This window comes from Simochromis diagramma, unplaced genomic scaffold (assembly GCF_900408965.1).
Source record: "Simochromis diagramma unplaced genomic scaffold, fSimDia1.1 OVJJ01000168.1, whole genome shotgun sequence".
Lineage (NCBI taxonomy): Eukaryota > Metazoa > Chordata > Actinopteri > Cichliformes > Cichlidae > Simochromis > Simochromis diagramma.
This window is the reverse complement of record NW_024387129.1, coordinates 393-22,457: the sequence shown is the minus strand read 5'-3', so window position 1 is coordinate 22,457 and position 22,065 is coordinate 393. Positions and strand designations below refer to the sequence as shown.

Here is a 22,065-nt window from a genome sequence, read left to right as displayed (position 1 = left end):
CCTTCTCCAGGAAATGCTCTGCAAGAGGCACACTGGTGAAGACGTTGTCAGTGTTGATGTTGTGACCTGTGTGTCTGAATCCACTACACAACTGATGGACAATGTTTTCCCCCAGATTCTTCTGGATGTCTTCCCCTGGTTGTCTCCCTAGGTACATGATCCCATCAATTGCATATGGGGTGGGTGCATCACACACCCAAAAGATTTTAATGCCATACTTGTCAGGCAGATGTCTAAGGGGGACAGTCAGAGATGCGAAGAATTAAAGGTTCATAGAAGATTCCATAGGAACTGCTCATTTTTGACTCCACTTGTGGAAGAGTGAGGTAGTGATACAAAAACTGCAATTTACTTAAATTAATGAAAAGATACATAAAAATCAAAATGGCCTCATGTCACAAACTCGTTTTATTAGGAATACCTGGAATATGAATATATTACAACTTTTCATTTTAAAGATTTTGAAGAATAGCAACCCGTGGAGTCATTTATTCTGATGTTTGGTCAGGTGATCGTGGCATGTGAAGGTTTTCCCCGGACATCACACTCATACCGCTCGTCATCATGGTGGACTCTGAGGTGAAGCCTGTCCAAGGAACAGTTTGGCCAATATAGAGAACTATAGCTATAACAAAGGCATGTTAATAATTGAAAGTTTGAAACTTTCGTCATCATCAAGCCTCTCCAAAAGTCACTGGACCCACCTGTAGGCGCTGTCACTATGGAAACATCAGCCACAGATACCACAGAGGTCAGGTTTCTCTCCAGTGTGAATCATCAAGTGCTCCTTTAAGGTTGTCCTGTGATGAGAACATTTCCAGACATGTTCCAGTTACTCTGGTATAATGATTTTATAAATGTTCAGTTTCCTTTCTAAAAAAAATAGGAAAAACACAGATTTTGTCAAATCCCTCCGCCTCATATGAATTTGGTAAAAACAAATGTTCTTACTATACACCTGGAAACATTTTTAGTTGCTAGGCAGCCACGCTAAACCTGTTGGGATGCTGTAAACTCAAGTAAAGGAGAATCTAACTGTGCTTTCTTATGTTTTTGCTCATTTTCCCTGATATCTGTTCCTTAACAAAAACACAGAGCTTGTAGAGATCTAGCTGACAATCAGAGAAACTCTGATTTTAAATCAAACACACATTAACCAGAAAACCTGTGCTTCTACATGTTTGATGTTTCGTAATGGTGACCTCTGATTACAGCAATCCGGGAAGTCTCTTTGAAATCTGGGATCTGTAAACAACATCATAGAATTTATCCAAAACATTTTCTGAGAAATTCAGGATCAAATGAATAAACATGGACTTTTTCTGTCATATAAACGTGAAATACTGAAGTGTTTTCTTGACGATGACTGCGCTTCACGGTGAGAAGGACTAAATATTCACAGTAAATGAGACAACAGGAGTAAAAAATAAAAATGAGTCTTTTTATTTATACAACATATGTCTAAGAAATATAGACCAGAGCCAGAGTTACTCAGCGCAATGTTTACTGTGTCCTGACTTCTTAGTTCTTTGGGGGAAATTCCCAACAATTATTAACTCGTCCAGGAGAACACGGCTCTTTACTCTGCCTTCACATCGTGCTTTCATTTCTGCAAAATGTGTGTCAGGACTCTTGGATTTGTCCTCGTTTTGTTTCCTGGATTGCTTCAAGGTAAGAAGATTCAATTCTGTTATACACAGAAACGATTTTAGTTTGTAAATGTGAGACTTATGTGGGATTTTAAACAATTTTCTTTATTGTACATCAGCACAGGGTTGTGATCCTCCCAGACTGGTTCATGGTAACTTTCTCCCCAGACAAGAGACTTACTCTGACAGAACCACGATCACTTATTCCTGTGATAACGGATATAAACCTGTAGTGGAGGGTTGGTGGGCAACCAGTACCTGTGAACGTGGGAAATGGTCTCATGAACCACAATGTATAGGTAGGTCAGTCCTGGGAATGGTGAATGTGCTTTAAAGCTTCAATATAAATTCTGTTCTTAAAAAATGTAATTAGTTTAGATTTGCTAATAAATAGACTCATCTGAGAAAAAGAACAATGAAATCTGATTATTTCAGTAAATAAATATAAAAAGCAATAAAATCCAATAGCAGGATGGTGAAGTTTAATTTAATGTTTTTGTGCCAAGTGTAAAAAAAAATATTTATAGTAGTTTTAAAGAAGTACAAATCAGGAATTTCAGTCTCCCACAAGGAAAAATAAAAAAAATATCTTACAGTAATTCCTTGAAATAACTATTCACAAAGTGTTGATGGTGACTCTGGTCTGCTTTTCCTCAGATGAAAGCAGCTGCCTTCCACCAACTATTCCCAATGGAAAGTACCCTAAAAACTCAAAAGGCTGGTATGAGGATGGAAGTACACTAATGATAACATGCGATGGAGGATTTGAGCACCAAAACCAGTTCACCACCATTACCTGTGGAAATGGAAAATGGTCCTCTGCACCAGTCTGTGAGAGTAAGTCTGCTACATGTTTGACTCCAGTTAGCTGTTCAACACTTTTTTTTCTGCTTCTATTCATGACTTTTTATTTTTACAGGAAGTATGAGTGCATGCAGTGCACCTCCTAAAATCCCTCATGCAGTCATCATTCATGGATACCAGGAAGTGTTTGCAGCAGGTTCAGAAGTTCAGTATGAGTGTGAAGACGGATACACTGCACACACCAAGAAATCTGTTTGTATACAGAGAAACTGGACACCAGTGCCAACATGCAGTAAGCTGACTGTTTAATGAGATCTGCATTTGCATGATCTGCAGGCATGTCATGTGCCTGCCTGCTTCAAGTCCTCCACCATAATCCCTGTCCCCAAGAAACCTAGGATCACTGGACTAAATGACTACAGACCCGTGGCTCTGACATCTGTGGTCATGAAGTCATTTGAGCGCCTAGTTCTCTCCCATCTCAAGACCCTCACGGCCCCCCTCCTGGACCCCCTGCAGTTTGCATACAGAGCCAACAGGTCTGTAGATGACGCCATCAACATGGCCCTACACTTCATCCTGCAGCATCTGGACTCCCCAGGAACCTACGCCAGGATCCTGTTTGTGGACTTCAGCTCTGCCTTCAACACCATCCTTCCAGACCATCTCCGAGACAAGCTTTCCCAGATGAATGTGCCTGATCCCATCTGCCGGTGGATCACTGACTTCCTGACGGACAGGAAGCAGCATGTGAGGCTGGGAAAGAATGTCTCGGACTCTCGGACCATCAGCACCGGCTCCCCTCAGGGCTGTGTTCTTTCTCCTCTGCTCTTCTCCCTGTACACCAACTGCTGCACCTCCACCCACCAGTCTGTCAAGCTAATCAAGTTTGCAGATGACACCACCGTTATTGGACTCATCTCGGACGGGGACGAGTCTGCCTACAGGAGGGAGGTTGAACGTCTGGTGTCCTGGTGCAGCCACAACAACCTGGTGCTGAATGCCCAGAAGACAGTGGAGATTATTGTGGACTTCAGGAAGCACACAGCCCCACTCCCCCCCCATCATCCTGACTGACACCCCCATCACCTCTGTGGACTCATTCCGCTTCCTGGGTACCACCATCACCCAGGACCTGAAGTGGGAGCCCACCATCACCTCCGTCATCAAGAAAGCCCAGCAGAGGATGTACTTCCTGAGGCAGCTGAAGAAATTCAACCTGCCAACACGGACGATGATGCAGTTCTACACCGCAATCATCGAGTCCATCCTCACCTCCTCCATCACCGTGTGGTACGCTGGAGCCACTATCAGGGACAAACAGAGACTGCAGCGTGTTGTGCGCTCTGCTGAGAAGGTGATTGGCTGCAGACTCCCATCTTTGCAGGACCTGTACACCTCCAGGACATTGCAGCGTGCAGCTCGGATCTCAGCTGACCCTTCTCACCCTGGTCACAGTCTGTTTGACCTGCTCCCCTCAGGCAGGAGGCTCCGGTCCATTCGCACCAGAACCTTTCGCCATAAGAACAGTTTCTTCCCCTCTGCTGTTGGACACATGAACAATAACCATATGACTATCCCCACCACTAACTCATGACCCTACGCTGTGTTCACTGTATCATTCCATGTTTGGCACTGATCACCACCTGCACTCATGTATATATCTTTCAACGTAGCACTCTTAATTCTTACTCTCATGTATATATCTCATGTATATCTCATGCACATATCTTTCCACGTAGCACTTTTAATTCTTATCCCTACTTTTATTTTTTCCATGTCTATTTAAGTGTTATTTACGACACCATGTTTGCACTGAAGCACCGCAGCAATTTCCTAATGTTGTAAACCTGCTCAACATTTGGCAATAAACCCCATTCTGATTCTGATTCTGATTCTGATTTATGTATTTACTTTTTCTTATTTGGCAATAATCCACAGTAAGTTTAAAAACAACTGATCACATGACACTTGAAGGAATATAGAACATAATCCAGGAAGTAAATGCACCAGTGCATGAATATGATTGGTGGAAATCATCAAGTGTTCAGAAAAATAATAAACATTTGAACTCTGTAGTCTGCAGATGCAGAATGTGTCATGTTTACATCCTGTTCTGCTGCTAATAATCAAAGTTTTAAAAAGTAAATATATAAATATAAACCTAAAACATTAAAAAAAACAATAATTTCATTGAAAATTATCATAATTTTTTGAAAGACTGAAAGAGAAAACGTTGACATATTCTGAGTTTTTTAAATTAATGAAAACTTCTCAAAGCCATGACCTGGTTAGGGGCTCTGGTGGCTCTTAGATGGTGTTTTCCTTGTGGCTGCGTACAGAGGAGATGGGGGAGGGTCTGTGCTGGCGGACGTTGGTTACTGGCCTGGTAGCCTGGCTGCCCCTGGGTGGGTTCGGGACAGGTGTGGAGGCTTGGGGGTCTGGGGGTGCTCCACCCCCGGGACTGGGGGCTCTAGCTGGGCCTTGGGGGCTCGGGTCCTGGTAGTTGTGTTGCTGGGGTTGTGGGTGGGTGGGTGCATGGGGGTTATGCCCCGGTGAGGGGTCTGGGATGCGGGGCCTCCCTGCTACTGCAGATAAGGAGGCGGTCTGCTTGCCTCCACCCCCGAGAGAAGGGTTACATCTCCTGGGTATGGTTTGCCCCTCTGGGGGCAGGGGTACCCGGACCTGGGATATATAGAGTATGTTTGGGGAGTGTAAATGTGTGTACAGTGTCTATTTATGTCTGTCTCCACGTCGGGTGAGTGCCGAGTATTTGTTTGTGTATATGGGGGTGGGAATGCACGTTTGTGTCTGCGTGCGCCTGTTCATCTGTGTCTATATGTCAGGTTGGGTCTTAGACTCCACCTCTCTGGGAACATCTCAGGCTCTCCGAGGTATGGAGGCCTATCTCCCCTCACCACACTCCCTGCTCGTGGTTGATGCCCTCAGACGTTGGTGTGTTGGTGGTTCTTGGTGTCTGGCGCTGGGAGCACATGTATGTACCGACTCACTCCTGGTGACCGATTGGCGGGGCCTGGCACCTGTGGCCCAGCTGGGCCTGAGGCTCGGTCCTCTCTGGCACAGCTGGCTGCCAGCAGAGCCCACGGGCACGTCACTGCAACTCCCTCTGGCCTCTGCTCCGTGGCTGCTGGGTGACCTGTCGTTTGGGGCTCTCCTCAGCTCTTCCCAGCAGGGTGGCACGGTTGCCCCTGTGGTGGTCCTCCTTGGGTCCTCGTACTCTGGGGCCTGGCTCCTCCATACCTGCTTCATGCCCTGGGGGACGGGGCTGTGGCTCCCCACACTCCCTAGCAGATCGTTACATGGAGAAACCTTTTGAATACAAGCGTGCTGATCCACACAGGTGTGCACACAGGTGTACACACGGGTGTTCACAAACACAAACTACACCTTTCTTGGCTGCTACCTCAAAGCACATTGTGCACTGTCGATCTTGCGTACTGCACAATAACATGTAATATTTAGTATCTACTGTTAGCTAGTTTATTGTGATGGTGGTGTATTTATTATGTTGCTCTGTTTTGTTTGTTGTCTCTTCTGTTTTGTTTTGTTTTTATCTCCATACAGGTGATCCAGGTGTTTTGTTTGGTTTTTCTTTTTTTCTTCTTCCCCCCTTTCTCACCATCTCTTCTCCCCTCTATTTTTCTTTCTCTCTCTCTCTCTTTCTTTCATTCTCTCTCCCTGTCCTATCCCCCAGTCATGTCTGTCCCGTCTGTAACAACCGAAAATCAAATCAAATAAATACATACATAATTATAATTATAATAAAGGTCAGTCAAATGGACCAATATGGCAAGGCCATGATGATCCACTTGGTAAAGTACATCCGCTTGGCATCTTTCTTGGCCCTCAGACAACAATTCTGATAGTTAATGATCCAAATGGGACAGGCAAAAAAAAAGAAAAGAAAGCAAAATAACTGTTTTGTGTCTTTCAGGATCTTCAAATGAGAGAGACACACGTCTTCGTTATACAACAAGTAAATAAGTACATTATTTTCTCCTTGAATTTATTCATGCTGACCAATCAGAATGTTAAGTGCATTACCTCGGCCACAGTTTGGTATGTTTTCAGAAATATTCCTGCGTTTTCATTTCAGTTCAAAATTGCGGAAACTTCCCTGTTATTGAAAATGCTGTTGCCCAGCAAACTTCACAATACCATTTGACATACCGATGCCAACGTTTGTACAGATTAGTGGGTCCAGAAAAAGTGAGGTGTATCAGCAGTGGCCTGATGTGGTCAAACTTACCTGAGTGCAGAGGTATAAACACATCAGTGATAATCATTTTTAAGGATCTCTTAAAGTGTTGGGGAGAAATTTTAATTTAATGGTTGTTTCTTGTGTCCAGCTAACTTCTGTGCTGTCAACACCAATGACAATCGTGCATACATATCTGTGGGAACTGTGCACATAGAAAATGGTGAGGAAGAGAGAGTGGAGTGTGTGAAACCACACAGCTGGTCGTATGAACATTATTCTAAGGTTCAATGCATCAATGGAAGAGTGGAGGCAACTAAATGTAAGTATTACTGTAAACTCTCTATGTTTGAACGTGTCAGTCAGAAAAGAGTTTTCAGTGCTGTGTTGCCTACATGTTAACACGTTTTTATTACCTATAAGAAAGAAAACTTTTTAATAAATAAAACAACTGAACATGAATCATTTTAATAACAACTACATTTTAAAAGATCTGAGCACTTAATGTCTCTCAGTGTCGTTAAATCCAACCAAGCTTTTACAACTTTAAACTCCTTTAAACACACAGAAAAAACTACAGCAACTCTGCTGATTCACTGATTCATTGTTTCTACCTTAATTTGTTGTCACCAGAAGTACTGCACAGGCACCTGTCACACCTTGTAGTGTATGCTGCCGCCCTGACAGCTTCCCTTTCCCTGCACTAATGCCTGTGATGTGGAAATTATTAAAATAACGAAAATACACAACATGAAGTAAGAGGAGGAGATAAAAGCTCCACCCAGACTGAGCTCCTGAGGGGAGAACAGTTTGAGAACAGAAAAAAAACACCTCAGCACAAAAGCATATGAAATGTAATACACCATAGAAGCACATAGCAAGCAACAGGGGTGGGTAAGGGGTGAGAGTAAGCCAGTGTAGACAGCGCATCTGGTCCTGCAGCATGCGCTGGGCCCAGACCCGCCGTCTGACCTCGGCCTTGGAGATAAGCATCCGAAGTCGTTTGGAATACAGGATGCGGGACACGGGATGGGGACGAAGAGTCTAAACAGAGTCTGTTATCAGAGAGAGTGTTTTTGATGTTCAGCTCCAGCTGTGAGGCCACAGCTGGCACCGATATGGTAGACGCATGAAATGATGGTGGTTTCCTTTAGTGCGAACAACTGCATGTTAATTTTACAGTCGATCTAAATGTCCGTCACTGGTCTCTCAATCTCCCGTTGGAGAGCCATGAGCTTCTCAGAGATGTTATCAATTTTGCGCTCAAAGAGCATACTCTAAGTGCCCACAACAGCATCAAGCTTCTCTTGATCTTATCCATGCTGCGTTTGATGAGCACATTTTGAGAAGTCACAACTTGTGCCACGGTTTCAATCACAGCAGGCAGCCTTGTAGGGTTTTGATCAGCCATTTCCGCTTTCTTCAATTTCCGATAAGCTAGGGCCAAGCCAGCTCCGATCAGCAAGAACCCCGTTATCATGCTTCCGAAAAGGTAGATGTCTTCAATGTCCTCAATCGACAGTCCCGCCAGGCACACGACCCTCCAGTTCCTCCACCCATCCATCGTGTATCCGGCGAGGAACGTCCCTCCAGGACACTCGGGCTCACCCGAGCCCAGGCTTCTCATTGAAAGGAGAGTGTGCATTGCATTTATGGACCAGTTGATCAAATCTATAATTCCTCTTTAAGGTTTTAACATATGCAGAAAGGCTTTAAACAGAGTTTACTGTGTGATCACCTTTAATGAGGCTGATAAATATGTTGTTTACTTTGTGCCTCGTGTAAACACACGGGACTATTTAGTAAACAACCATATCCACTTCTATAGAAACTTCTGCCTCATGCAGTGATTTAAACAGTGTCCCAGTAAAGTCGATTCAACAAAATATTAAACCTGTTAAAAAAAAAAAAACTATCAGCAGCTTGTAGACATGTAGAAAACTGAACACACCTCATCTGCAAATGTTAAGTAACTGAAGCGTTCACACTGAGCTTCTGCATCACTGTTTACAGGTTGTAACAGGGTGGAGCATGCAGTGGTGAGTGTTCCTCTTTAAAAGAAATGCTGTTATTGCTCTGATCTGTCATTTAAAGATGCTTAAATGCAGAATCACAACTTGATTTTTTTACACTCGTAATTTATTCATAAAACATATTTTCTTCTAAGCAGGAGTGCAAAGCACAGCTGTAGCTGTGGATTTCCTCACCACCCTGGAGCTTTTAAAGGAGACGCCTGACATATGATCACATCATCATTTTCATCTTTGAGAGTGTGAGAGAAAATGGTTTGTGTGCTCATATATGAAACAAAAACACAGCTGAACTGAATAAAGTCTCCTCCTCATAAAGACTCCTGCTGCTCTTTACTGTTCTTGTTTTTAGTGTTTATATCTGAAGAGCACCAATTTAAAATCAATCAGTTCTCAAATTGTGACCAAAGTTATAGGAAACAGTAAAGAAATTAAAAGAAGTAATCCTTCTTCTTCTTTTCTTTACTGTTTAAAAACACAATTATTTCCCAAATATCAAAACAAGTGTATTATTAAGATTCTTGCACATTTCATTACACTCATATGCAGTGAATCTTTTTCAACATTCACCTACGGTAATGTTATAAAAACCACGCTGTTGCCTTCCTGTTAACACACACCTGAATGCTCTAGACCTGCAAAAAGCCAAAACCTCTGCTTTGATAGATGTACTTCACAGAACCACATAGTGCTCTGAAGACTCTTTTTTTTTCACATGACTGTACAGCATTGAAAACACAAAAACATTGCATATGTACAGGTTTTAGTGCGGTTTATGCTCCCACCCAGAATAGGTCTTTTTCTGGGAAGGTAAATGGTAAATGGCCTGTATTTGTATAGCGCTTTTTAAATATGCAAAGAAGGCCTTGCATATTTCAACAGGACAACACTAAACTGCATCCTGCACCATCTTTACAGCATCACTTTGTAGTGCAGGAGTCTGGGTGCTGAATTTGCCTGCAGTTTAACTGAAGGGAAATATTTGAGACAAAACCAAAGACAAAGACGCAACAAAGCTAGAATCTTATATCAGACAAATCTCCCAGAGGTTCCAGCTGCTGGTCTCCTCGGGTTCCCAGATGTTTACGGACATCCGAGGAACTGAAGGAGGTCAGGGGTATATTTGCACCAACCAGGTGATTTCCAAAGAGATATTAACTGAAAACTTATCTTTAAAAAGACTTGTCTGTTGGTGAGTCTTCATCTGTAAAAGAAATGCAGCGTATGCCTAATTATTGCCCTCAAATAAAGAGTCATTATATGTTATTCATTGTACACTTGTTTTACTTTATTTAACAAGCTTGAAATTTGTTCATGAAACATCTCAACTTAAAACCAGATGTGTAACTAAAGCTAAACAACAAAGGTTATTCACACCTACAGCTGTTCAAGCTCACAAGTGGCTGAAAGCTCTCCCTTTCACCTACATTACTCTAAATCATAAAACTACATCAAGTTTAAAAAAAGAAATCATTGTGCTTGTTTTTGACAAATTGCACACATGTATACTGCAGTCACAGTTTAGAATTCCTCTAACCACCAGCGATTATTATTTTTATTAGAAGTTTATTATGTATTTGGTGAACCAGCATTAATTATTAGAAGTTAGAACCGGCAAACTGTTTGTACTAAAAATAATTACATGATTTGTCTATCAAAAATCTCATCATTCATTTTAAAATGAATCCGTTAAAAATGACAGTGACCGTGCTAATAAAAACTCTGATAAGAAACGGTAAACACTTCAGTAACAGCAAAAAATCCTGCCTAGACTTGGACTTGCTAAAGTAATGTTTAAAAATGTTTGATTATTACCAGAATGTCTTTTTTTAAGTTTAAATTAAATTTACAGGTTTTTATCTTAAACATGTCACACAAATCCATCAAAATCTGGTTGGATTTATTTTTTTTGTCCTAAGTTAGGATGGTACGTGAGTCTGACTGCGAGTTACCGCCATGTTAAAATACAAACACACTGCAGAGGTGACTACGTCTTTGGTTCTCCCTACATGATTTCTGTGCCAAGTTTGTTGCGCTGTGCCTTTAAGCTCCAGTTTTTTGCCAAGGAGCGTCAGTGGGCATGATCAGAGGTGGCCAAGTTCTGCACAGAGGAAGATGAATCGAGTCCAAGCAGCGTTCCCAGGTAGGACTGCTCTCGGTGGTCCAGCATCTGATCCGCCCTCACGGGGTGGACGATGTTGCCCGGTTGAGGTGTGAGGGTGTACTTCTCTAAGAAGGCCATGTCCGTAGCCTGGTAGCCAGAGTTTTGCTGCTGTCCTTGAGTCTGCAAGCTAATGACTGTGTGAGTCTGTGAGGAGTGAGGTGGAGGCCTGTGAACGGTCAAGTCGCCCTGCGCTCCTCCAGCCATCTGGATGGGAACTAAAGTGACGGGAACGCACACGTTTGTAGGAGCGGGGCTGGTTTGGTGGCTCGACTTAGGCTCGGCATGGTACGTCTTTGAGCTTTCCTCAAAAGTAACCGACACTATTTTTTCTTCACCGATCGAGCTCAGGGGCTGCTCGGCAAAGCGCGTGCTGTGCACGTGGTCGACGTGGTACTTGAGCTTGTCTTTTCTTTTAAAAGTGGCGCTGCAGTGGGGACAGTTAAAGGGACGGACGTCTGAGTGAATCACCATGTGCTTCGTCAAAGTCTTCTTGATCCGAAATGTCTGATGGCACTCGGGACATCTGTGCGGTTTCTCACCTGTTATACATAACACAGAAAGACAGACATTCACGTCTACGGCACCTTTAATTTAATAATAATCATCTTCTGTCCTGATGGACCTTGCATCAGAACACTGACTGTCAGGCTTTCAAGACCCCCCGACTGTTTGTAGAGGCGTCTTTTGTTATCACTTCTCCAAACCCAAAAAGTCTTTATTTCATGGTTCTTCTAAATGTTGTCTACTCGACACAGCTCATACAAATGAAACTGTTAAACAACGAATGCACAGCTGTCAGCAGCAGTTAGTGGTCTTGTTATAGTTTCTGCATCCAGGAGTCTGCTCAGACCTGTTTGTGTCAAAGTGACTTAAGTTTTATCATGAGACGGTGAGCGCGGAGCTTACAGACACATCCACGGGGCTTAAAGTGAGATTCAAAGAAGTATAACAAGAATGACTACTCATCCAGATATCTGTGTCTACATCCAAAACAGAATATAATCTCCAGTTGAAGCTGCTCATGTTTAAAGGATTCAGAGTTTATAAAAAAAAAAGAATAAAACAAGCCTAAAAACACTCATTAAAGATCCACTTCTTTTCTGTTCTCATACAGGAAGTATTTTCAAGCAAATGTAGACTTTCCACTAACTCATTTGCTTCCTTACCTGAATGAGTCCTGAAGTGCATTTCTAGACTTGACTTTCCTTTAAATTCTTTCTTGCAGACCTCACACTGATGCACAGCAGTTTTATACCTGAGAGGAAAAAAATCTGTCATTAACACACAAAGAGAACGTTTATCAAACCTCCAGGCTACTCTGGAAAGGAGATGCAGAGAGAAGCCGGTGACAACAACAACACCACTGCACTAGAGAACCAGCCCGTGGTTTGTATAACATACTTCTGCCAGACTTTCTCTCCCAGATGAACACTTCTGTAGTGGACTGTCAGGTGATCATGGCGTCTGAAGCACTTGCCACACTCCTCACACTGGTGTGCTTTCTCACCTGTAATAGAAATGGGCACAGTTAAAATACTGTTTTTAAGTGTTTTACGCTGTACCATGTGACTCTGTGCGGAGAAAAAGCCACAAAAGTAACAAGTAAAACTGGAGAATAGCACTGCCGTCCCTTCCATGCTCACCAGAGTGTATTTTCTGATGTTTGGTCAGGTGATCGTGGCGTATGAAGGTTTTCCCACAAACATCACACTCATACCGCTTGTCATCATGGTGGACTCTGAGGTGAAGCCTGTCCAAGGAACAGTTTTCTCATTAAAGACAAGTCTACTATGAAGTTATGTTCATAAGGTCATAAGATACCTTTATTAGTCCCACAAGTGGGAAATTTCATAGTAGAAAGTTTGAAACTTTTGTGATCACCAACACCAAACGGCGTCTCCAAATCTCACAGGACCCACCTGTAGGAGCTGCCGTGACGGAAACTTTGGCCACAAATACTACAGAGGTGAGGTTTCTCTCCACTGTGGATCCTCAAATGCTCCTTTAGGGTTGTCCTGTGATATGGAAACTCAAATATGATCATCTATGACTATTTTTTTTAAATAAATAATCATTGCTGTCTAACATAGTGCACTCCCACATAAAAACTGGCCATGTGGGAAATGTAACAGGCACAGACAGGTGTACCTTTCTCTTACTGATTTCCCACAAACCAAGCAGGTCCACTTTCTTTTGCCTCCATGTGTGCACTCGATGTGCCTCTTCCTGTTGCCGGTGTCATTAAACTGACGACCACAGATCTCACAGGGGAAAGGACCTGAAAATGAGGCAGGATGAAATAGAGTACATCAATTGCTACTTCAGTACGGTTACAAAGTACACCCTGGCACATTCAGATAACCATTCACTCTCACATGAACAAATACAGTCAATTTAGAATCACTAACTTAACCTAAACTAACCCGTCTGCATGTCTTTGGACTATGAGACGAAGTTGAAGCACCTGGAGAAAAACGTTAAAGGTTTGGATTTAATATAGTCTGAAAACATGAAAAACAAAAACTTTATCTCCTGAATATTCTCTATTTAAATACTTATCTGAGATTCAAAAATACGTTTAAATATATAAGTGAAAAAAATAGTTCTCACCTAAGTGGAACTTCTCTTGGTGTTTCAGCCTGGCAAACCTGGATTTGAAGTATTCATCACAGAAGGAGCATTTAAAAGGCCGGTCTTGGCTGTGCAGGATCATGTGCTCCTCCAGATGAGGTTTGCGAGTGAAGGTCTTGAAACAGATCTGATACAGAGAGTTCAAAGGTTACAGGTAGGATTAATTCATCATTACAGCCCATATAAAAGTCATGGGTGTAAACACTGGTTATTTCACAGATATACTAATATAAAGAGTTTCTTTAAATATTGACACAGGAAAACATTGATCAATGAGCTTAATCCATTATTATAACTTTACCACAAGACCACAAACTATCCAGTTTAGCCTACAGCTGCCATCCTGTATAAACTCTGAGCAATAAATTATTATTATTCAGTCTGTTGTAAAAGACATTTCACAATAAGTTGTGTAACATGTAAATTTCCATTTTAACAAATGTTACTTGCTGAACAGTCCTTGTCTTTGACAATAATCTGTCACCTTCCTCTCCTCTCCTTCTTACATCTTTCTCCATTTCTCAGAATAAAACGATCACACACTAACTTTTTTCTCTTCAAACACAACAACTGTTGGAGCAGCAAACAAGAGGGACATGTGTGGCAAACGGCACAGACACTTTGTGTTTGGTGACACCTGTTGAGCTGTCTGAAAAGCTGCATTTGAAATGACATGCCACATAAAAAAAATGTATGAATTTAAAAAAAATCATCTTTGTTGATCCTCACTCCTCCTCCGTAGGCCTAGCAGAAGGCTTGAAAATAAGTACTGTAACTTTATTGACATTTGCATGCATGAATGCATGAGAGACGAGAAAGGAAACGTGTTCAAAGAGTTTGCAAGTGGGACCACAGTGGTTGTGCGTTCTGGTCTGATCAGTATCTTACCACATCAGCTGCAGACTGCAGAATGAAAAATTAACTAATTTGATAATGGGAGGGAGAACCTTCAGTTTTCAGGCCCCTCTTCTGTGGAACCAGCTTCCAGTTTGGACTCGGGAGACAGACACTATCTCTACTTTTAAGATTAGGCTTAAAACTTTCCTTTCTGCTAAAGCATATAGTTAGGGCTGGACCAGGTGACCCTGAATCCTCCCTTAGTTATTCTGCAATAGGTGTAGGCTGCCGAGGATTCCCATGATGCAGCTGCTTCTTCAGCCACCTTTCTCACTTACTATGCGTTAAAGACTTCTCTCCACTGAATCATACTTGTTATTAACCTCTGTCTCTCTTCCACAGCATGTCTTTATCTTGTCTTCCTTCTCTCACCCCAACCGGTCGCAGCAGATGGCCCCGCCCCTCCCTGAGCCTGGTTCTGCCGGAGGTTTCTTCCTGTTAAAAGGGAGTTTTCCTTCCCGCTGTCGCCAAAGTTCTTGCTCATAGGGGGTCATATGATTGTTGGGGTTTTTTTCTGTATGTATTAATGTAGGTTCTTGCACCTTGAGGCGACTGTTGTTGTGATTTGGTGCTGTATCAAATAAATTGAATTGAACTAATATTATTGTTGATTCCACAGACTATCAGTTAAAAAGATAAAGGTCTTAAAAAGTATTTAATTTGATAATAACTGATTGTTTGATTGACTGAGTCTTGGAAATATATTATAAAAAATGGATGTGGGCTCATCAGGAGAAATACATTTGCTAACATCACTGTCAATAACATAAATATTTCTTCAAAACTGAACCAGTCCTCACAGCACATTTCAGCTTTCACTCTTCCTCTTCCTTTTGGTAAGAAACTCTTGGATGTGGGTCTGGATGAAACCTGACAGGAAAGAGAAGATACTTCATTACACAGCGCAACAGCACAGCAGCGGCTCAGCTGATGTTGGTGTTGTGTGATGTTTGTGCTGCACAAATGACTTAACTATAATATCTTAACTAGAATTTAAGTAGAGCCAGAGTTTTACAAATATGAGCGCTATTAGTGCCGGTGACACTGCTTCAATCATTTTAATTGTATATTAAATCCAATAACACGGAAACTGAACATGTAAAATGATAGACTGCTAATCTCAGACTCTTCACCACGAGGCTGATCTTTCTGGATTTATTTTAACTATTAGTGTATATGAATTATCATTCACTTGCACTGCACACACCAATACACTGTATGTACATGGATGCAGTGTTATAGCTTCTCTTTTTTGCACAAAGCAAAGCCTAAATACCTCAACACACATAAGCTGGTGATGATTTGCAACCAGAGCGACTGGGAGTGGTCCAAACATACTATACTTGCACATTTACATACCATTTGCTACCCCTTGCATCAATCATCCCATGAACATTATGTGAATTTATTACAATACCAAGTAAAATGGCATCTCTCACCTCATGACGTGCTTGGCCAGGGTTTTCTTGCTGGCATGGCGTTTGTTGCAGAAGGGACATTTGTGCTCTTTTTCTGGAACGGGACGTCGCTGGCGTTGCTCTTCTTGTGTACAGTCAGGTAGACTTGGTGGAGTAACGCTGCAGACAGATGTCACACTGGAAAGGTTTCTCGCCTGTGTGCACTCGAGTGTGGCTCTCATATTTCCCTGGAAATATGATTTATACTGTATTAGGAACACATCTGGGTCATAAGATAAACACACACTACAGACGTACCTCTACAAGAAAAAAAACCCTTTACACTTACAATACAAACACAACAATGCCTTTTAGAGGCACTCTCTAAAGACAGTTTAGAGGCCACAAAAAAATCTATTTATAAACAATGGCCATGTAAGTTTGGATTTTTTCCCCTTAATAATAAGCACCTTCATTTAGAAACTCTTGTATTTACTTGTGTTATCTTTGTCTAATATTTACATTTGTTTAATGATCTGAAACATTTAAGTGTGACAAACATACCAAAAAACAGGAAATCAGTAAGGGGTTAAATCAGTTGAATAGTCTTCCACACTCGTTGTGTTATCACAAATCCTGCTTTCCTTGGTTAAACAGAATCTAATATTAAACACTTGCTGAACATTACAAACTTACTGTATTATAAATATTATGAAACAGAAGGAACCATGGCCAGGAGATGAGACTCATATGAAAATGTAGACAAAAAAGAAGACTCTTCGTATGACATAACTTGTTTTACTGTCTAACAGGTTAACCGTGTTAATGGTGTATATTTTTTTTACCCATGAAATTATGGGGGGTGAAATGCTGCAATAAAATTTAAAAAGTGCAAACTACAACTCAACTCTATTAACTTTTAGGGTTACAAAGCGCTGATAAATAAACAAAAAGTTTTACAAAATCAATTTTGACTGATCTTCTATGGAATGACCCTCAAATCTTAGGCTGTAGTAATTCATAATGAGCATTTATAGCTATTATGTGTGTGCAGACCAAACACTGAATGACATTACAAAAAAAATTATCTCTGGTCTTATCTGTTAACCCTGTAAGATAAGAATAACACTAATAATCTAGATCTTATTCCGTGGTTCCCACCTGCACGGTCAAACGTCTTGTCACATTTGGGGCACTTGAGGATCTTCTTGCTGGAGTTCTGTATGATGACTGGAGCCAGACCTTCAGGATACACTGGACTCTGGTTAGAGCTTCCTGCTGCTGCTCCAACATGCATCTCCACCCTGTCAGCAGCCTGCTGCTCTGTCCTCTGTAGATCTGAATTCTGCAGATCTGCACGGCTCTCTGCCTCATCAGCTGTCTCAGCAATAATAGCGGCATTTGCGTCTCCTCTCTCTTCCTCCTCCGTCCACATCCATTACATCGTCACCCTGAACTGGTTTAGATGCCTTATTCACATCCAGCTTGGCTGTCACATTCACTTCCCCTTTTCCTTCCAGTCTGTTTTTGTTGTGCTGCCTTGATGATGCAGTGCTTTGTTTTTCCTTGGGAGCACTGCACAGTACTCACCATCATTTCTTTTATACTTAGTAGGTGTTCTCCTCCTACGAGCTGATCTCCGTGTGGTAGCACTTCCCTGACCTGTCGTCTTTTCTTCCTCATTTGAGGCCTCCTGATGTACATCAGTGTGTACACTCTCAGCCAATTGACCCTGATTGAGTTATCATGACCGAACAGGTTTCCTTGAACATCAGCTGGACTGTGGATCTCTGTATCAGCTCCTGGCGAGTTGTTGGAGGTAGTTTCCACTTTACGAGAAGCTATTGTCTCAACCTGGGTTTGTATTACACTTACAGGTTGTACTTCACCGTCTTTACATAACAGCTTTAATATATCCATCATGTCCAGGAATCGGGCCGCTTCAGTTAGAGCTGGGAGCGCTGTCTCTGCAACAACACACTCAGCGGTGTACAAGAAGCTGAGCAGGTGCTGGAAAACAGAGTCTTCCACGTGCTCCAGAGTCACATGAGTTTTAGCAGAAGGATTCTTGGACAGCTCAGCATGGAAATAGCTGCTCCCATGGGCCAAAACCACCTTGTGGGCACTGTAGGTCTTCCCACCTACAGACACAAACACATCGCAGAACTTCTGCCGGCTCCGGTCCTCATTCAAGAAATTGAGGAGGTTGTTACTGTGCTGTGACATGATCAGATGTCTCATTTGTGGGGCTGACTCCTGTAACGTTTCAGAGTTTGTTGGGATGTTGGATGGAGGTACACCGTCACCACTGGCACTGGCCTGCCTGCCACGTCTGGGACGGAGCATAGTGCTAGGCTTTTTCGTCATTAATGTGTCTGCAGGTCTACAAGGAATCCCTCCTGGAGAGAAGAGGAATGTCATCAGACTTGGACTGAACATGTATAGCTGCTGACTACTTGGTTTTTTATTCAGATTTCACAGGAGCATGTTAGTCAAGAGGTTGCACAAATGGTTTGGTATGTAAGTGCAACACAGTGCAGCAAAGCTGACTGTAAAAGGAGACTGTAGTCATACATATGTATAACCACACATAAAAAGATGCTAAGAGATTTCTCGTGCTAATGCGAAACACAAAACTGCTATTCGTTATAAACAATGCATTCAACACAATAAAGGCCTCAGTGGCCTTAAATGTGAAATTAAGCTAACTTAGTAACTCTGCTGCTAATCTAAATTGTTAACTGCCAGGACAGGGGCATTTACATATTCGCTCCCCACCTCAAGGACCCCTAACATTGTGTTATCGGAGTGACGGGCGGGCCCCCCCGAGGAGAGTGTTGACAAACGACCTCTGATGTTACCCTGCAAACGATCATTTCATACGCACTCGTATTTTAACCAAACGTCTTACCTAAGAGTTGCGGGACACGTTTACAAGGCACCGCGTACCCCCAGCTTGAATAAGAAATGTGAGAAATAAACGAAGGAATAATAATTTCCTGGATATCTGTAACGCCCCACCAGACACCGAAACAAGCCGTTTGCTCATTGGCTGCTTCAGCTTTTGTTCTCTAACGGTCCATTTTTATCCGCGTAAACACAAGCAGCAGAGAAATAAACCTCAACAATTACGACAGTTCATGCCCGTGTTACTTCATTTTCTATATAATACATGAAAAGTCAAAGACGAAATAAACAAAGGCTGGGGTGTTTTTTGTCGATTATCATCTTGAGCTCATAACACGACGGCATCATGGGTAATGTAGTTCAACAGCTTATGGCATACTGGCTTTCTTTTTTTTCGACTTTCCAACTACATTTATCTGACAGCTAACATTTAAGATTTTTTTTAAACCGTTGACAACATATAAATGCAGTATTTTGTTTTTAAAAATGTAAAATTTCCAGCCAATTGCAACAATAATATAATATAAAGTAATATTGGAGGAATCGTGGTGAGATGGTCGGCACTGTTGACCCACAGCAAGAAGGCCCCTGGATGTGAATCCACGATTAGGCTGTGGCCCCTCCAGGTGGAAGAATTTACAGAGTCACCCACCTCCTGCAGGGCAATTTGGTTGTACTGTATATTTAAATTTGAAGTACATTGTTAGCACTGTACTTCTGAATTCACTAAAGTGAATGCATGGCAATATGGTGTATATTAGCAATATTTTCAATGAATGAGTTTAAGGGTTCCAAACCCTCATCATAGGGTGGAGTCCTAGGTTTATCAGCCTGTGCCAGACCAATGGTAAAATAAGCAACACAAACAGAGCATCAAGCCCATTAGTTGTACCAGAGACCAAAGTGAATGCTCTTAGAGTTAAATGAATTGTGGTTACGTCAGAGGCATTTAAATGACAAAGATGCTTCCCAGATTAGAAACACTGGCCTCAGTTTGCCTCATTCAAAGACTGGAGCCGTGATCCAGCCCACTGCAGCCAAACTGCACTCAACCTGCGGATGATCTGATATCCTCGTGTTGGTGTTGTTCCCAGACCATCATGAAAATGTTGTTCCAGGTTCAACATTGCAAGTGACCAATCACATTGTTGTGACGTTATTCCTTTGCGCGCCAAGCCATTCGTGCATTTATGAAATTCCAATGTTGCAAGGACAATATCAATTCTGCTTACTGTTTATTAAAGGGTTAGGGTCAGGGTCCGTTGATCGGCGGACAGAGGCGGTTTCACGCAGCTTTAGTACAGTTTTTTGTTTTACGCCGGTTTTTCCCGAAGTCGCAAAAGTATGACGTCACAACATTCTGATTGGTCACTTGCAATGTTGATCCTGGAACAACATTTAGTATGATGATCTGGGAACAACACCAACACGAGGATATCAGATCAACCAACCTGCAGTGCATATGTGTGTGCACGTGCACACATCCATTTGCGTTAGTGTCCATGTTTCAGGACATGTGCATAAAAGTGAATGGAAGGACTGCTTACCTCTACATAAACTTAATTCTCAAACTGAATTTCAGTTGTGCCCAAACTCTGGCACCTCTGGCATCGCCATCCCTTACATAAGAGGACATTAGAGTTCTGTCCAGGGAACATGCTTGAAGTTGTTCAGATTAGCCTCTTGGGTGCACCCCTCCCTTCCCCAACACGTTAAACGTGTAAGACATTGTAAGTGCATTAGCTTAATCCCTCCTATCTGGCGTGCAGCGATCCATGCATTTCAGTGAACGCACACAAACAGTGAGGACAGGCAGTGAAGATGGAGGTGCACATGCAAGTATTTTCACCTGTGTTTGATCCAAAATAACAAACCTGCCAAATATTGAACAGTTTGTAGGATTGTAAGGGACAATGTTGAGATTCAGCGTGTATTTGTGCATGCTGTGGTTGCTTTTTGCAGGTAAATATAACTTGTGTGTTGTTGTCACAGGTCAATATTAGAGTCATTAGTATGTTTTTCTGCTCTCGTTCTCACTTGAAGTGAAGTGAAGTTTGTACAGCTGATTTTTTTTTGTATGTTTAAAATTCATTCATTTGTGTAGACGCCTTACGTGCCTCTCTGTTTACACAAATATATGTATAAAAAGTTATAATGAACTGTAATCTGCTCTCTAGACACCGTCCCCAGCGAGGACATCAGTGGATGTGAACAGCAGCCATGCCAAAACGGTGGTGTATGTGAGAGCCACAATGGAGGATTCAGATGCCTTTGCGCCTCTCAGAGCCAAAACGGGCAGCTGTATGGTGGACAGAATTGCACAGTTGCACTTACAGGCTGTAATGAGAACCAGTGTGAGAATGGAGGAGTGTGTTCTCCCTTATTTGTGAACGATCACCACAGTTACACATGCATCTGCCCTGCTGGCTTCACGAGCCCTAAATGCCAGACTCCTACTGTTTTCTCATTTGAGTCCAGAGGCTATATGTACATACAGACGCCGCTCCTAGACCAAGAAGCTCCTCTTAACGTCACCTTCAGCTTCAGGACGGAACAACCGGTTGGCACCCTCTTACAACGCAGGGTGGACGATCTGCTCTTCAGCATCGAGCTGATGCACGGGCATCTCTGCCTCCTCAGCCTGAGAGGCCAAGGCTCCAGCACATTGGTTCAAGAGCTTCCAGGATATTTGTCTGACAGCAAGTGGCACACAGTGGAAGCATCTCTGGGTGGCGTGGTCAGTCTCATCAGGCTGCTATGCACTGAAGGAAGCTGCACCAGAGAGTCCAACGCTGAAGTCCAGCTGCTTGAACAGGCCTCCTCTCTCCCTGAGCCAGGAGCAGTTCGTCACAGCCTCTTCATTGGAGCAATCAGTGGGAACTGGACACTGGGCAGGGCAGTGGAGGAAGCAGACTACCCTCCTGCTTTTCTGGGCTGCTTCAGAGATGTGTTTGTAGACTCACGGCTGTTATTGCCGGTTATAGCGCCAGAAGGTTCACACATCCAGGCGAACATCACTGTGGGGTGCAGCGACAAAGACAAGTGTGACGACAGCCCGTGTCAGAACCGAGGCCGCTGTGTTGCCAAGGCTGGAGGGGTTACCTTTGTGAGTGCCACAGGCCATATGAGGGAAACAACTGTGCAGAGGGTAAGACTTACATATACATTAACATCATTGCAAGCTGTGTAAATCTTTAAATTAGATTCTCAAGTAAACTCAAATTGCTTGTTAGTTCCCAGTTTTTCTTCCTATTTGCTCCGCCATCCACAAAAACCTTGTCTGTCCCCGCCTACTGTTCAGGGCTTCTCCTGTGTTTGTTTCCTTACCTGCAACATTAAATACTGCATAAAGTCATGGCATTAAAAA

General features: G+C 42.6%; 3 protein-coding genes and 1 long non-coding RNA gene across 5 annotated transcripts; 2 read left to right on the top strand and 2 right to left on the bottom strand.

Moving 5' to 3' along the window:
* Positions 1-353: 353 nt before the first annotated feature.
* On the bottom strand, positions 354-1,204 carry LOC120743488. Of its 2 annotated transcripts, XR_005698213.1 has the most exons (3): positions 959-1,204; positions 705-800; positions 354-625 (listed from the first exon to the last, which is right to left on the bottom strand). It is a non-coding gene; the product is annotated as an uncharacterized LOC120743488 (long non-coding RNA). The 2 variants fall into 2 exon arrangements; XR_005698212.1 differs by having other exon boundaries at positions 354-800.
* Positions 1,205-1,537: 333 nt separating this feature from the next.
* On the top strand, positions 1,538-9,098 carry LOC120743487 (complement factor H-like). The gene is made up of 9 exons (XM_040047123.1): positions 1,538-1,671; positions 1,769-1,948; positions 2,307-2,486; positions 2,569-2,745; positions 6,409-6,450; positions 6,571-6,735; positions 6,824-6,994; positions 8,686-8,711; positions 8,843-9,098. The coding sequence occupies exons 1-9, from the start codon at positions 1,617-1,619 to the stop codon at positions 8,861-8,863; spliced, it is 1,017 nt and encodes a 338-aa protein (XP_039903057.1). The 5' UTR covers positions 1,538-1,616; the 3' UTR covers positions 8,864-9,098.
* An 870-nt stretch (positions 9,099-9,968) lies between these two features.
* On the bottom strand, positions 9,969-18,995 carry LOC120743486 (zinc finger and BTB domain-containing protein 41-like). The gene is made up of 11 exons (XM_040047122.1): positions 18,703-18,995; positions 17,331-18,190; positions 16,953-17,211; positions 15,958-16,039; positions 13,477-13,646; positions 13,015-13,144; positions 12,786-12,881; positions 12,510-12,616; positions 12,268-12,373; positions 12,033-12,121; positions 9,969-11,405 (listed from the first exon to the last, which is right to left on the bottom strand). Exons 2-11 carry the CDS (start codon positions 18,156-18,158, stop codon positions 10,774-10,776), a joined length of 2,499 nt encoding a protein of 832 aa, XP_039903056.1. The 5' UTR covers positions 18,159-18,190; positions 18,703-18,995; the 3' UTR covers positions 9,969-10,773.
* A 1,512-nt stretch (positions 18,996-20,507) lies between these two features.
* On the top strand, positions 20,508-21,846 carry LOC120743489 (protein crumbs homolog 1-like; the record flags this gene model as incomplete). The annotated part of the gene is made up of 2 exons (XM_040047124.1): positions 20,508-20,660; positions 20,876-21,846. Coding segments are annotated over exons 1-2 (1,020 nt in total), but the record flags the coding sequence as incomplete, so codon positions are not given.
* Between the last annotated feature and the right edge of the window lie 219 nt (positions 21,847-22,065).

What these genes read in the sequence shown, in the direction of transcription:
- LOC120743487 (XM_040047123.1), top strand. Translation starts at nt 1,617, where the DNA reads ATGTGTGTCAGGACTCTTGGATTTGTCCTCGTTTTGTTTCCTGGATTG. An exon ending in TCATGAACCACAATGTATAG is followed by an intron (nt 1,949 to 2,306) that starts GTAGGTCAGTCC and finishes GCTTTTCCTCAG; the next exon opens with ATGAAAGCAGCTGCCTTCCA. An exon ending in ACAGGGTGGAGCATGCAGTG is followed by an intron (nt 8,712 to 8,842) that starts GTGAGTGTTCCT and finishes TCTTCTAAGCAG; the next exon opens with GAGTGCAAAGCACAGCTGTA.
- LOC120743486 (XM_040047122.1), bottom strand. Translation starts at nt 18,158, where the DNA reads ATGACGAAAAAGCCTAGCACTATGCTCCGTCCCAGACGTGGCAGGCAG. An exon ending in CAAGACGTTTGACCGTGCAG is followed by an intron (nt 16,040 to 16,952) that starts GTGGGAACCACG and finishes TCATATTTCCAG; the next exon opens with GGAAATATGAGAGCCACACT. An exon ending in ACATCAGAAAATACACTCTG is followed by an intron (nt 12,374 to 12,509) that starts GTGAGCATGGAA and finishes TTTCTATTACAG; the next exon opens with GTGAGAAAGCACACCAGTGT.